This window comes from Buceros rhinoceros, unplaced genomic scaffold, assembly GCF_000710305.1.
Source record: "Buceros rhinoceros silvestris isolate BGI_N320 unplaced genomic scaffold, ASM71030v1 scaffold14492, whole genome shotgun sequence".
Classification (NCBI taxonomy): Eukaryota; Metazoa; Chordata; class Aves; order Bucerotiformes; family Bucerotidae; genus Buceros; species Buceros rhinoceros.
In genome coordinates, this window is record NW_010398476.1 from 1 (window position 1) to 15,643 (window position 15,643).

Sequence of the window (15,643 nt, forward strand, 5' to 3'; positions counted from 1 at the left end):
GGGCTAAAGAAGACAGACTCTCTTCAATGGCATCCACTGAAAGGACAAGAGGCTATAGCACAAATTTAAGCATAAGGAAACAACTCTAACTGTGAGGGAGGTCAAACCCAGGGACAGGCTGGTGGTATCTCCGTACTCAGAGATGTCCAAACCCCACTCATGTGGCCCCGATCAAGTTGCCCTCGCTGAGCCTCGGAGCGGGGGGTTGGAGAGGCCCCTTCCAGCCTCAGTAGCTCTATGTGACCCCATGAAAAACCTCAAGCATTTCTAAGAGGTTTTATTCCTAGGTATAGCAGATCAAGGGCAAAATGTTTAAATGAAGTAGCATGTGCATCTACAGCCAAAAGCCTTTGGAGGATCTTTTCGTTCATGTTCAATACTGCCAACAGTTTCTACTAGGGTGAGAACAGCAAAGCTCTTGTGAATTTTAGAACTCATGATCACACACACAAGATCAGGCCTTAATGTTTCTAATCTGTGCTTTTCTAAGGACTAGTCCCCTCTGAAATCTGTGCTAAAGCAAGCACTGTAGCTAATCAAACAGAATAATTATACCTAGACAATCATTATTACATTCAACATTAAAAGAGGTTTGCAGTGAAGCTACAGAACAAAATGAGAAAATTTGTAAGTTTCCATGTTGTCCTTAATTTCAATATTTTTTTCCTAGCAATGTCACTATGACACCTTAGACACTTAACTGTACCAGCATAACTTCAATAGTGTGGGACAGGGACAAAAGGGATTCTAGTGCCAAATCCAGCTGTGCCAAGTCAGAACTACTCCAACAGTCTCTTCCCCAGAGTGACTGGGCAGTTAGATCAGCGACAGGGATGGCAGTTTGCCTCTGAGTGTAAGAGCTAACGCAGAAGGAAACAAACCAAATTGAGCCAGCACAACCAGTGCAGTCGGTTAACCTGTGCACACAGTTTGGAGAAACAAGGCGAGGACACCCTGCTTCACCCCAGAAAATGCCAGCCCAGATCCACCTGGTACCAGTTCAGCCCAGCAGGCTTCTGCCCAGGGCCTGGCACTCGGGGGATCTGGGCGGAAAGTGCAAGCGCTGAGCCCATGCAGCGACCACGAACATGGTCCTGCCCCTGCCAAACTGTACTTACGGCCTCCCTCGTCACCCCAAACAGTCCTCGCACAACACCGGTGTTCCCATGAGTCCGACTACGCGACTCGCGTTGTAACGTGGAAGAACGAATGGCAGATTGTTCACGGGACACAACCAAGAAAAGTCATTTTCAAGGAAACACGATTAGCAAAACCAGCCTTACGCAAACCCTTCGGTGTTTACAGTTGATACTCACATAACGAGATCAAAATGTAGCGTAAACACACATAATACTGTATATAAACAGATAATGGGCCTAGGTTTTGCTGACACGTTTGCAGCTGTTTGGATAACTGAGAAATTAGCAAATAAATAAAATCATATTTATAGACATGAAGCAAAGCAAAAATACAGTGCTAAAGTTCCTTCTTTTCGTGATTCTCCCTCCACACCCCTTATCCTGGCTTGCGGTATCTTTACTTATCATTGGCTCTTGTCGCTTCTACCTGACAAATTATTAGATGTTTGTTGGTAAATGCATGCGTGCCAGGCTGAAACTGTTGAGGCGATTAGACACAAAGCAGAACGGTCTGCAGTCCTTCGGCCGTTCATACTCACCTCTGTTCTCTCTGTCCCTTCTGCCTTAAGTATAATTCGAATCCAAGAAATAACTGAGTATTGTCAGAGCCAAAACATCAATTCCTGGAAATCCTTTTGGGTAAAACAAGGGAAACAAATGCGTCATGAATGCTGGGTTTAGCAAAACTTGTTTTCCTACAGATTTTTCTGTCTTGACTTGAATTTTTGGTGCCTAAAACTCAGATGAAAGATTTCAAGAAATCAGATTAAAAACAAAAGTTAATTGAAATGAGATATCGTAAACAAAATTAGATCCATGGTGCTCTTCTAGATAATATCCAGGACATATTTTACCTACTGAAAAAGCTATACGCACAGATCAGCTCCTTCTATTGTATTTTATTAAAAGTGCAACATAGTCTTCTCAAAATGAGCATCCCTAAACCCCATTTTGCAGACAATTTAACACTCTTGAAGACAACTGATATGTTGCTATTTAAAGAAAATACGATTAATTTTTGGCAACTTCTTCATATGACATGATTTCTAAGCAGAAATTCAGCTCGAAGGCTAGATGATATGTTTGAAAACAGAAAGCCAATTTTAGCAAGGCAGTTTTTGGAAAGTAAGATACTGAGTGTTTGAGTAATTTAGAATGCAACATTTTTGCTTTCTACTGTCTTTTTCTTTCAAGATCTAAAAAACATCAATAACCTAAAAAGCCTCACCAGTTCTTTTGGATCTAACCAGAACTAGGTACTTCATTAACACCACAGACATACCCAGAACGAGGAACACGGCCTGTCTCCACGTTAATAGTGCCTTCCCACGTTAGGGAAGAGATTCAGCGGGGGGCTGACCTGTTACAGAAAGCTGGTGAAGATTTGGCCGTTTAACGCACGATGCCTAGACATTTACAGGCTGTCAGCTACCGCCACCACAGACAACAGCGGACAAGGAAACCGGGCACAGCACAGCTTTGCTGCTCCCCGTCTTCCAGGACGGGAAGGAGGAGCAAAGGGTCAGCAGCAAACCCCACACCATGCCCTCTGGGTAGAAGTCTCTTCGGTCTTGGAGCTTTCTGCACCTCACCTGTACGACCCTCGGGGAAATGTCACAGGCACAAGAAGCGGGCTTGCCCACTCTCCTGTGTTTATTGCCCTCTTTTTGCGTGGCTGATTTTCAATGCTGCGCTGCCCTTCTGGGTGCGGTGTTTGATTCCAGCTCGGCTGTGCCCCGCAGAGAACCCCATCCAGAAGCTCACTAAGCCTTTGAAAAGGCAATCCCGTATTGCACAACTAAGGTACCACTAACAGCCTGATTGGTTAATTTTGGTTTGTCTCTAGTGAAACAGGAGGTTAAGCTCTAGTTTCTGCTTAACTTAATCAGGTGCAGCATATGTGCTACCGCATATGTTGGCAGTTGCCGATCCCATCCACAACGTTGTTGAACTAGCAGTAATTTACTCACAGCTTTTCCACTTCATTAAATAGGAAGCAGCAGGTTCCTGCTGTGCCAATCCTAAAGGCATCATGGAAGAACGAAATGGCTGCCACCCGACAGTGACACCCGATGTATTGTGCTTACTCCAGTGCACTGTCAAGAGCTGACATATATATACACACACACACACACAGACACTTTTTAGTTCACTAGCTACATTGTCAGAGGCAAACGAACTGTTGTTTCACAGTTAATCTCTTTCCATTTTGTGCATTTTAAATGGATCTATCTATCTGGTGGCCAAATATGCAACATATTTACTACAGATGGCCTCCCAGATGGAATTGGAAATTAAAATCCCACTGATTTTGAAATAATTTGTTACAGAGATCCAGCTCCTCAGCTGGTGAAATTGGCAGAGCTTCATTGTAGTCACTCCCCCCAGATCCCGGCTCCACAGAATCACCACCCAGCCCTGCTCCTAGAGGGAAACTCTATAAAAGGCTGATCAGCTCCAGATTTGGAGAGGAGGATAAGGGAAACTCCAAAATACAGACCTAAACCTGGTTCCAAATCTTGTTGTCCAGACCGATGTCAGGCTCTTACACAAATCTGCCAATTCATCCATACAGGTCACAAGACTTCACACAGTCGGTGGCAGAAGCTGAGGGAATCAGCCCAAACAAACTCTGGGAAAGTACACACTAGGATTTAAACTGCCTCTCTGCCCATTTATAAACGAATACAGTGCCTCGGTGGCAGAAGAACTCTGAGAAATGTAATTAACCTCACAAGACAGCGCTGCACTGATGAACTGACAGTCACTAAAGCTACACAGTTCCTCATTGGGTTGTTCCTTCCTGTATACAGTCACACATGCCAGGTCCCACAATAAGCACACCCACAAAATCAAACAGCCCAAGAACCAAGACTTCAAAAGGAAATTCACACTTCAGGCATCTCTCAGCTTCTACTCATCCATCTGCAGGTAATGACTTCAGAAGGAGCCATCAAGTGGGCAAATAATTTACTGCTGGATCAGGCATTTTACGCAGGCTTTGGTTGAATCTCGTATCAAAATCAACAGCCCTCCTTCCCAGATTCAGCTTCCTCGTTGCGCCGTGCTCAGGAGAAGTAGATCGCTGTATGCCACACTCGATAAGGCTTCAGAAGGCCAGCCCAGGAGCAACCACTCCAATGTAGCAGCCTGCAGAAAACAGATCAGAAATCTTAGTTCTCCTCTCTCTAGCATAGTTGCAAAGCGTTCCTTAACATTTCAGGAAAGGTAATGATTTCAACTTTCATACGCAAATTGAAAGATTTAAAAAACAAACCCCAACGCACCAAACTTACAGAAGTATTCATATTGCTCAGTGAGGTTAAGTAGGTGGTTACAATAAGTACATAACTAAATGGATGTTTTGCACATCAGATGAAGATGCCTTTTTCAGTTGCCTAGTCTCCCTCATTCTTGTGATACCCTAATTTAAGCAACTAAGCAACAGCTTTTTCAGCCATTGAAGAAATCTATCCTGTTAAAAAAGGGAGGAAGCTTATCCCCTCCCACTCCTAACATAGTAGCTGTACAGCAGAAAGAGACCCCAAAAATCAGACCAGGTATCTCAAATATAAAATATCAACTTTCAAAGCAAAAGTTTTACAGCCCCATCAGCTAGACAGTGACTTTTCCCTCACAGAGCAGCGTAGCAGAGTCCAGCGGAAATCCATGCTACTTCACCAACTCTGTTCAAAACAGGGTCACAGAGATACATCACTGTGGGGTGGTTATGACATGTTCAACACTTGCTTCACGTGAAAACTTAAGCATGACATTCCCATCAAAACTTTTACTCCTACCGTTTACATCCCTAGACCCAGGAAATACCTTATTCCCAGCCCTGCAACAACTTTATATGGGCTTGATTTGACAAACCCTTAGATTTTTACCTAAGACAAAGTAACTATTCACAGTAAACAAAATTAAGTATGCAAACAAGTGCGTTCAGGAGGAAGGCTCTAGTTCCCACTACAGCTTAGAATGCCACCTTACAGATCATCCTCCTGTTTAAAAAGAAAAGGAAAAAAAGACTTTTAATAATCACTTCCATATTTTCCATGCATTGGTAGGAATACCATTGACCTCTTTTTTCCCTTAATCATTCACCTCTGCATTTAACAAACGTTAGGAGAAAAGAGGGGGAGGGCCAAGAGGACAGAGCCTGAAGGTTGCAACTCAGTTCAGTAGTGGTTGAGACATATCTTGCAGTACTTTGGAAATCTGCCAGCTCTAAGCAGAACCCAGTTGGTGTGGAATGAAGGGATGCTGGCAACCAATTAATTCGGCAAATCTCACAGAATAACGTCTTTTCCCATCAGTGACAACTAAAATCTGTTATCTGGCTGCTACTATTGCTGATGAAGGAAAGGTAGATATTTATTTAAACACCAAGCTGTGATTAAAAAAAAAAAGCATTCGTGTTATGAGAAAATGCATAGTTGCAAAAAGACTTCTGTTGTTCACAAACCAACAAGCGTTTCGTGTGGTGTATCCTTGTGCACAGGGAAGTCGTCTCAGAAGATGGGTCCATTGTGACTGGCTTCCGGTCGAAAAGGACCCTACCTAAACCACCTGGGCTCTGCTGAACACTCCTGTGCAAATAAAGCTGCTGTGGACTTTGCTCAAAGTTCCATCCATTTTACCATGACATGTAAATACCGCTGATTTAGAGAGATTAATCCTTTGGGGTACAAAGGCAACCGTGAAGCAAATGCTTGGTTCTTCCCCCGTTAGGAAAGGGAGAGAGGTTGAAGCAGGCCAAAGACGAAGCCACAGCTGAGATAGACCACTACCGTCTGCAGAGGGAGAAGGAATTCAGGAACAAGCAAACAAACGTAAGTAAGAAACCTACATATATCCTCCTGTAGCGTCAGCAGTTACACAAATTGCTTCAAACAGTGTTACATGGAGATTTCTGCAAACCAACACAATCGTACTGGTTAAACACAGAGATATCACCTATGATGTGTGTATGCTTCACTGCGACTTCTTCACAGGCTTGAAACGCGTTTGTAAAGTGATTGTGGACTTTCATCGCTCAAATGGTCCAGATTCTGTACGTGGTTCATGGTGTCCTTTGAAGACATTATCTCCTCTAAGTAAAAAATATCTTTGGGTGTCCTCTTTCTTTAACTCCAGACAGACCTCATTCCTGTCTTGAAACTGAAAGTTTCATTAAGGTCGATGTTTCAGTAAAAGCAAAGATTTAAAATCTTCCTATTTCTGTTCCACTTCAGCTAACTTTGACTACATACAAGGCTGCATCTTTGATGAACTGAAATCATTAAAACTTTGTCTTTTTTCACTGTGTCTTCACAGAAAAAGTGCTCTGGCTGCTATTTCCATACCTGGATTACAGTGCATTTTATACACTTATGCCGTCCTGCAGCTTTCTCTAGTCTTTTCATGGAGGTTCACAAACTGTTCTCTTTTTACTTGGTGACCTTCCTCTTACATCTTTGTTCTTGTTTTTTATCCTGCTTGTTTTGTGCAAAGACAAGGAAACCACATGTTCAAAAGCAGCCACCAAAAAAAAGCCAAAGAGGTCAAATAAAAACTGCTTTACAAACCTGTCATTTCAGTCACACTTCACGTAAAAGATTTTGAGGCAGACATCACAAGCCTTAGGAACAGATATACACGCGGAGTCTCTAATAGACACTGCCAGCCTCCAGACACACTGTCACACAGCCAGGCCAGGTGGAATTGCCTTATACGTAGAATTTCAGATGTTTGCTGACACTAAAATAAAGCAAAAACACCTCTAAAATTTGCTCACCTTCTCAGTCAAGCCAGACTTCTTGTTTTAGGTCTGAAATAGCAGAAGAGAAAAGATGTTGCTTTGGTGTGAACTCAGTTTTTTCATCACAAACAAAAGCTGCAGGAAAAGGCCACTGCCTGCTGACCGAACATTTCACCCAAGCAGGACAGAGCACATACTGCCCCTCAGATGACACCACGTGTACCAGACCACTGCAGTCATCCTTCACACTCCCTGACCCAAATACATTGAATATTTGCCTACACAGAAAAATGTAATCATTATTAACCTATGCCTGGAGAGCAGTCAGGAGTTCTAGCTAAGCCAGTGCTAAGGGAAATCTGATGCCCAGTTCAGTTTACCGGCTCAGGCACTGGGACACAAGTATTTTTAATTCTTTGTCACAGTCTCATTTAAAGCTATTACTCCTCTTGCTGTATCCAAGCTGGGGTAAGTTTTCTCATGCTGTGAGGTGCTCCGCATCAGTCCAGAATGAAGAACAGCAGCAACAGAAAATAAGAATTAATTTCAGGTTAGTGTGACAATACGCAAGATCTTTTTTTCAAAGTATACAAAATCTAAGCCCAGATCCCAAACCAACTTTGTCAGTGCTCATGGTGCTTGTACTCAGGGTTTAAGATCACTGAACTCTGGAGATGTGCAGCCTAGTTCTGAATTTTGTAGCTTCCAAGTCAGTGTAACATTTCATTGACTTTGGAACGACACTAGCATAAAACCAGCATGGGCAAAACAAGAGACAAACCTTCAAGGTCAGCAGCAATCGCAGACTAAGCAGTGCATTGTCTGCATGCGGACAATGAAGAAAAAGGTCTTCCAAACCAGAGGCAAAAATAGGGATTAAAAGAGATGTGTAGAAGAGTAAGGGTTTACTATCTCAAGTTACAGTACTAGCACGAACTGAAAGAGCAGGTCCCTAGTCTACAGAGGCTCCTCTTAAAATTAAAATACTTTTCTTGAGATTTTTCTAAAGTATTTAGTAGTTGGATAATGTGCAACCATCTGGGATCTCTGGAAAGCTATATTCCCCAGCGGAAAAAATCAGTTTCATAAATCTGGTCTAAGCTGTACAATCTTTCCCACATGAGACCCTTACAACTTGTCTAAAAGCTATAATAAAACGCCAGCTAAAAATAGTTACTACAGAAAATGATAATCTGTTCCTGATATTCACAATTACATCGACATCTGCTGTTTCTTCCAAATTGGAAAGTGTTTTACCTCTGGATTATGGACAAACTTCTTGCCAGGTAGGGATAAATAAAATTGCAAAGGTGATTTGTGCAAAAGATCTTAACTTTTCATTCTTTTAAGGACTCGGGTGGGCTGAAATCACATGGGACATAAAGCTAGTTACTCATGCCTTGTTTCCAGTCATCTTCTAGGTATTCCACCAACATCACAGGTTAGCTTCAGCTGCTAGTCCACCTAGCACTGGACCTCTGGCTACTTCCGGCCAGAGAACCACGGCAGGACCAAGAAGAACGTGTTACTTTTTCCTTTCTTACTCTGTCAGCAAGCAGGAGCGTCTTCTGCTCTCTCCTGTGGAATTCTTTAGCTGGAAACCAATTTCTCTGCTGGTATCTGAAGGACTTTTCCATAAGGGAAGAATTCAAGGGATGTTGGGGCAGTGGGGGAGGAGAGAACAAAGTCACAGATTTGGAACGTGTGCATCTGTTTATAACATAACCTTGCTAAAACGTTCAGCAAATCTAAAGTCAATTAAATTCAAAGCGAATGTCCTGATACTAACTGTGCCAGAAGCTGTCTGGTATTTCGCCAGATAAGAAAATGTAACATTAAAAGACCTTATCTGAGGCCTGTGGAGGGTTATACATCACTAACTGCTGAAGACATCTCAAGTACTCTGAGACCATAATTACGCATTGCCAGGAAGCCTTTCCCATGTTTTACTCCTTAGCCGTGCTCACATTCATCCTCAGTGAGGCCAAACGAAGCACGCTGGTGGCAGCACTTAGTTGACTAGTCATTAAAATAGAAAACAAATTAAAATGAGCGATATAAAAGACAAAACACATACAATGTTGTTCCCACAGCGAGCTGGGAAACTCTCATTACACGGGGTGATTCCTATTGCTAATGGGCATACGAAAGGGGTCCCTTTGATCCTGTTTTTATGCATACAGTTCCACCTAGATCACACCCTCGCTGCTAGGGAGCCCTGCGGCATGTTTGCGTTATGTTTATGCTAGATGGTGAAGAAAAATACAATAAACATAGTCATGTATAACCCTCTATTTTGCTCAGAGGACTTGTGCTTTTCAGGTAATGGGCTCCCAAGGTAACATCTCTGCTAAAATAGAAGAGCAAACAACAGAAACCATCCGAAACATGACTAGCAGCTACCACAAGAACATGGAGAGCATGATGAAAAAGCTTTTGAGCACAATATGTGACATCAACCCCGAAGTTCACCCAAACTTCAGACACGCAGTTTAAGATCCACTGATGTGCTGGGGAAGAATGTTTGTAAAAAATGGCCTTGTTTCTTGATAAGCATAAATATTTCCTCATTTATTGTTTCTGTGTGAGAAAAAAAGAACACTAAAGCCAAAAGCACACAGTTCCACATAGGCTTTTCATGTGACAAGAACTGTACAGGGTCTCACGAGCACGTTTTTCACTACTGTTTCCCGTTGGTAGCTAAGCCCATATCATTTAGACAGGAGCAAGTCAACAAGAGCACAATAAAGGATTATTTGAAACCAGCAGCTTTTTGGTGGGAGTCTTTATTCCTTTTCTCTTATAAAATGTCCTGTACTGGGTTGTGGTGTTGCATGAAGTCTGTTTATTCCAATCTTTATTGCTCTTCAAGTCACATGAAATAGAGTGTGACAAAAACTTTTCTAAAAGTCTTTCTGTTTCCTGACACACAGAGTGGTCAGGTTACGGAACACACAGGAAATCTGTAGCTTTTGGTCATTTTCAATGTTTGTATGCCAATTTAAAGCAAAATATAGCTGGCTTGTACTGACAACTACGTTCAGAAGCTGTACTCACAGTATTGTCCTGTTTAACTACAGCACATGTTATATACCTTTGTTAAGTCTGAAGAGTGAGATCAGGAGTAACCATTATTTACAGAATCGCTTTGGTTCAAGGCGCAGACTAGCACATCCATCGTTATCTATACAGCGACACGAAAAGCACAGGAATCCATCGGCTCAAACTCTTCGCCAGTTAGACTAAACAGGACCTTAATCCACAGGTTGTTCACAGAAATCATATCAGTTAGAGCTCCCTTCTGTTACCCCAAGTGACCCTGAGTCATACTTCCCTCTGCAATGGCAAAGATTTTCCTTGGAATAAATCCTACTGAAGTTAGGAAAATACAATTAGCTCCAGTGCTTTCAAGGTGGAGCCCATTAAATTTGATGAGAGGCTGACAGGAGGCACTGGTGAAGGGGGGGTGGGGATGGGGGGGTGGTTCTGGCACACACCTGAATCACAAACCTTCTTAATCCTTGTGTCCACTACAAAATTACACCGAATTAGAAAAGAAGCCTGAGAAATTGCAATGACTAGGAAACAATGGCCATGATTTTCAGTCCACGAAGACACAGACAAATCATTTCAATTTCACGGCAGCTAGTCACAGGCAGTCTCCTCCTCCAGCAAGCTTTACACAGCTGACATGCTGTCATGTGTAAAATTACTGTAAGGCCGTAGTCAACTTAATGTCACCAAACATGACTCCTCAAGGCTGTGCCTGGATGCTACATAATCTCCAGGCCCTGACTGTTACAATCTCCTTGTGCTTTGTTATATTCTCTGGGGAGGCAAGGATGCCAAGGAATGGGGAAGAAACTAGAAATCCTATTGACATCAGCTGAAAGGCTCATCTATTTAGGAAGGCTTTGAATCAAGCTGTGATAGGCTTTGAATTACTGAGGGGCTGGAGAAACTCCACTCCTAAGCTAGGTGCACGAGCCAAACCCGGCCCCCTCCTTCACGGCACAGGGCCATCAGGTTGCTGCATTGCCTATGTGCACGTGTCTCGAGTTTGGGTCATGGCTCCGGAGCCAGTGTAGTGCTCCGCTGAGAAGCATGTATTTTCTGTGAACTTGAACAGTTACCAAAGTGGACCCTAATCTCTCCCAGGAACTCACTGCTGTGTTCAGGACTGCTCCGCTTTCCCTTCTGGGCTACCTCAGCACCCTTTCCCCAGGTTATCACTTCCAAACACACAGAAATGCGGCACGTTCAGCTGCAGAACTAAAGCAATGGGGTTTCCCCTGCCAGCTGTAGGGCATAACTGTACACCCCTCCGCGCAGTGAGAGCAGAATTGCCACAGTGCAGTGGGCAGCAAGCTAGAGAAACAGCTCTTCAGGAGGCCAGCAACCCAGACTTCGTCACATAAAGCTTGGTCTTCCTGCGTTGTCCTGCTTCTTTTTATGACATTTCCCCTTTCTCTCATTCTGTCACCAACCGCTCTGGCCTCCTTTCAAGGCTACTCTCTAATATTCTGGTCTCAACGGCCTTGAAAAAGACCAGAGCTCATGGCAGGGGACAGCAGAAGCCACCAGCAGCGTGGATGAGTGCTGGCTGGAGGGGACAGTGCAGCTGTACCATCTCTCATGCAGTGACACTGCACTGCAGTCACGGCTATGACCTGCCTGTGCCCTTACTATCACCTGCATACCTGAGATATAAATTGGGTCTTAAGTACTACTTTCTGAACATGATTATTCTCTTCATCTGAGGCCAGGATGAAGAGCTATCACTCATGAAAAAGGAATGAATTCATTACAGTTAGCTCTTTGATCTTGAGAGAGATAAACCTGAGAGCTCTGCGCACTCTGTGCAAGTCTTTATTCTACATTCATTTCTATTTCAGACAGGGGAAGGGTGGCTATACCACCACTTTTAGCTGCACAGAGGTAAAAGTCAAATTAGACTTTATGTGATTTGGCAAGATATTGGGGATTTTAAATGCAGAGTGTAAAGTGCCAGCTGCATCAATGGAATATTGAGGTGCCAAGAAAATGCCTGCTGAATTTACAAGCACTCAAAATATCTTGTATGTGACATTTGCATACTTGGGATAACAGCAAATAATCATTCCATGCAAAAGAAAAACATACAATGGATGGAAGAAGGTTGAATTTCAAAATGCTCTCAAATGTATGAGAAAGTAGGAAGATGGTTAGCCTGCATCAGCGGGTAGCCACCACAGACGATTACAAATGACTGGTCAGATCACCCTTCAGCAAAACAAGCCCGCAAGGTTGGACCAAACATCAGTTCAACGATGTCTGTAAGGGCCTTGACCACACATTCCCTCTTCCCCCGCAATGTGCTTCTCGCCGTGATTCATGTTCCCAGCTTGTCCTCAGCCTGTCCCAGCCCCCAGGGAGGTGCCTAACGCTGCCCCCCGCCTGCCCCACTCCCCGGCTGGGGTGGGACAGGCCTGGCTGCAAGGTCCTGCCCTGCCAGCCCCTGGGGAGCATCCCAATTCCCACAGTGCCCTGACACAGTTACCTAATATTTGGGAATGCTGTTGCCAAATGAAAGAGCAACCTCTCACGTATCACAAGGCAAAACAAATTTAAGAGATAGAAAGGCACTTACAGATAGCAGTCATGCTATTTACACTCATGTGTAAATCTATTTTTCATAAATACCTCTGAAATAAGGTTTTTAGCAAACATCTGTAGAGCCCCTGCAACAGTTTCCTCTCTAGAGCCATGCTCTTCCCTTGGCAACACTGGTTACCTGACCTTGACACTGCTTCAAACAGCCAGATTTTCTTCAACATCATTGGAATCCAAACCCCATAAGGAGTAACTATTATCCTCCCCCCAGCCCTGGTGACAATGTACGTAGCAAACAGTGATTAGCACTTTCAGTACTCCAATTAGTATCTTCTTACTATCAATAAATCAGCATCAATCAAATTAATAAAGCTGATTCAGGGTCTGTGTCTGCTCCCGTCAAAATCACTGCAAAACACCCGGAGTGTGTGATATCAGGGCTGAAACAACAAGCTCCGCAAGTTTCCTAGACTGGCTGAATTCTACACCGACTTGCAAGAGGAGGTCAACAAGGCTTTTGCCGTCTGAAGAGCAGCTGTATTATACAATAACTTCTAAATCCACTGCTATCAAGTGCCTCAAACAACAAGTAGTGGAAAAGGTCAGTGGAAAGAGCAAGAACTCATGACAGGGCTGAACTTCCCTGGCCGTTTTCCCTTGGTATTCTCCTTTGAGTTATAATGTATGAGGATGTAGTGATGTGATTTCCATTCACAAGTGATGAGGGAAGATCTCTGAACTCAGGCAGGTAAGACAGAATACTTTTCATGTCTAAATAAAGTGAAATGAAACAGACATTAATAAAATGCTCTATGTAGAGGCTTTTTTCTGACTTTCCCATTAACTTCTGAAGAGTTTGGAAAATGAGATCTGGGAAGTCAGAACCAGATGTTACTCTGTTACACGGATAATGATATTAACTTAAATTGGATTTCATCCCCTGTACGTAGTTGCATCAAACTTGGAAGTTCATATAATTTGTTAAACATACACCACTCTTGTAACTGATCACATGTAGGATGTAAGTGCAGGTGTGGAGCTCTTTACAGAACAAAATACTTCAACCCCTGACTTAAAATATTTTGTAGTTCAAGGACTGTGAGCAATATCTCCCTGTAAGATGGGACAAGATGACCTGCTGTTGCAGAGCTCAGGAACTACAACAGGACAGGTGACCACAGGCTGCCACTGACATACACCCACAGGAGAGATGAACTTGCAGACACGTGCTTTCTTTCACAAGCAGCCTTGCCCAGAAGCATCTTTACCTGCAGACAATGCAGGGAAGATGTCTGTGTGTAAGGCTGTATTGAGCATCCCCGCAGCAAGAGGCCGTGCTGAACTTTGGGTACATACCCAGGCAGGGTGAGACTTCAGACTGAGTCTGGGGATGAAATATAAACATGGGTTTAGGCTACTAAGCAATGCCTTCCAACATCTGCAGAGGCATTGGCTATGAGCTATGCTGACAGGCAGGTTACACAGTCGAACTGCAAACATAGCTATTGTGAAATTTGAACAGTTCCTAAAAAAAGAAAGGATGAGCCTTGCCCCTATGGTCCACTTAATGGGAAGACAGAACCTTCAGCTGGAACTTCTCTTAACTCAGACGGTATGAGAGACTGCTGCATCTTTCAACTATGGATTTGTTTTTTCCCAAATGTGTGCGGTCTAGTCAATGTTACCGAGACACAATTATTCTTCAGTCCCAGCCACCTGTCAGGTTCCTACTCTAGGATGCGCTCACCAAAAGACTAACCCGTGGGAACGGTACCCATGTGGCATCTCACTGTCACCTTCTCCACACCCTGGGGCAAAGAACATTCCCTGACTGTCCAACAACTGAAGGGGGAGCCAGGTGCTACTAAAAATAACCACAAGGGGAGGAAAGGATACCGGGCACGGATTTCAGGGTAAGAGCAGCGATTCCTGTTCTTTTACATTGCAGGAAAACACCACAGCCATGTGTTGATTAAATTGGAAACTTGAACGTTATGTAAAGTTAAGTTCTGCTTCACGTATACAGTTAAATATACTTCAGAATAATTTCCTCCAGTTCTTCACAGACATAGAGGAAATGCCTGTTACACAATGCACCAGTGTCATGTATTCCTGCCAGGTTCACTGTGGCCTGTCCCTCGCAGATTTGATTATTCCGCATTTTATGGTAGTATAAGGCACTTCAAACCCTGAGTCTTCCCCAAGGAATGTTAACGCTTGTTAGAAGTACATGACCCAACCCGTATTACTACAAAACACTTGGCAAACGTTACATCAGAGTACTATTAACACACCCTATTGCACTTAGAGGGCATGACTGCACGCGGAAAGCCTGATGACTTGCAAGCTTGTTAACTGAGACTCCTCGTAGCTTTTATGAAAGAGATGCCACAACTGAACTACCTGACCCAGGGCGATGCCTGAAAGTCCCTCTTGCCTCAGATATCCGATCTATTTATGGGTACATCAGACTCCAAATTTCCCTATCACTTTTAAAAATACAGAGCTGTGCTCTAAAACCTGCTAGTTTGGTTAAAAACAAGCTTTCTATTAAATATCATGAGATAAACGACCTCAATACTTGCTATTAAATAGACTTTGCTTTAAGAAGTATTTACAATTCGATTTACTGGTAACAAACCGAACAATGCAAGTATCGATACAGAACAGATCAGCAATGCCAATACAACCTGGTTTGTATAAGCTCCCCTATACATTTCATGTAAATACTGACTTTACAACCCTGAGGCACTGATCTATTGCTGAAAACAGATGGATAGATAAAAGCAGATAACATAAATGTAATTTAACCGAGTATGTACGTGTGTCACTTCGGAAAATAAATCTAGCATGTTGTGGCAGTCGTCTTTCCATTCAGGCTTACTTGAGGGAAATCGTGCAGCAGGAGGAGGTACGTTACCTCTTACTCATGGTCTCCCAGCTGTTAGCAGTAGTGAAGAACATTTAATAAATGAAATAATTGTGTCTTACATCAGATTAACACTTCTTAACAACTTATCTACTAATACCAGTTTCACTGTTGTCTATTAACACTTAGCTGCCCCGTCCGCCTGTGCTGTGGGAGATGTTTCTCGTGGCACAGGCTGCCAAACCGGTTCCGCACGTTTTTCCCTAATGGCTTTTTCCTTCCGCCCTGGGGGACGGTAAA

At 43.3% G+C, this 15,643-nt stretch overlaps 1 protein-coding gene across 1 annotated transcript; it reads left to right on the top strand.

Annotated features, from left to right (window-relative positions):
• Positions 1 to 5,873: 5,873 nt before the first annotated feature.
• Positions 5,874 to 9,378, top strand: LOC104489012 (V-type proton ATPase subunit G 3-like; the record flags this gene model as incomplete). The annotated part of the gene is made up of 2 exons (XM_010131124.1): positions 5,874 to 5,974; positions 9,205 to 9,378. Coding segments are annotated over 2 exons (275 nt in total), but the record flags the coding sequence as incomplete, so codon positions are not given.
• Between the last annotated feature and the right edge of the window lie 6,265 nt (positions 9,379 to 15,643).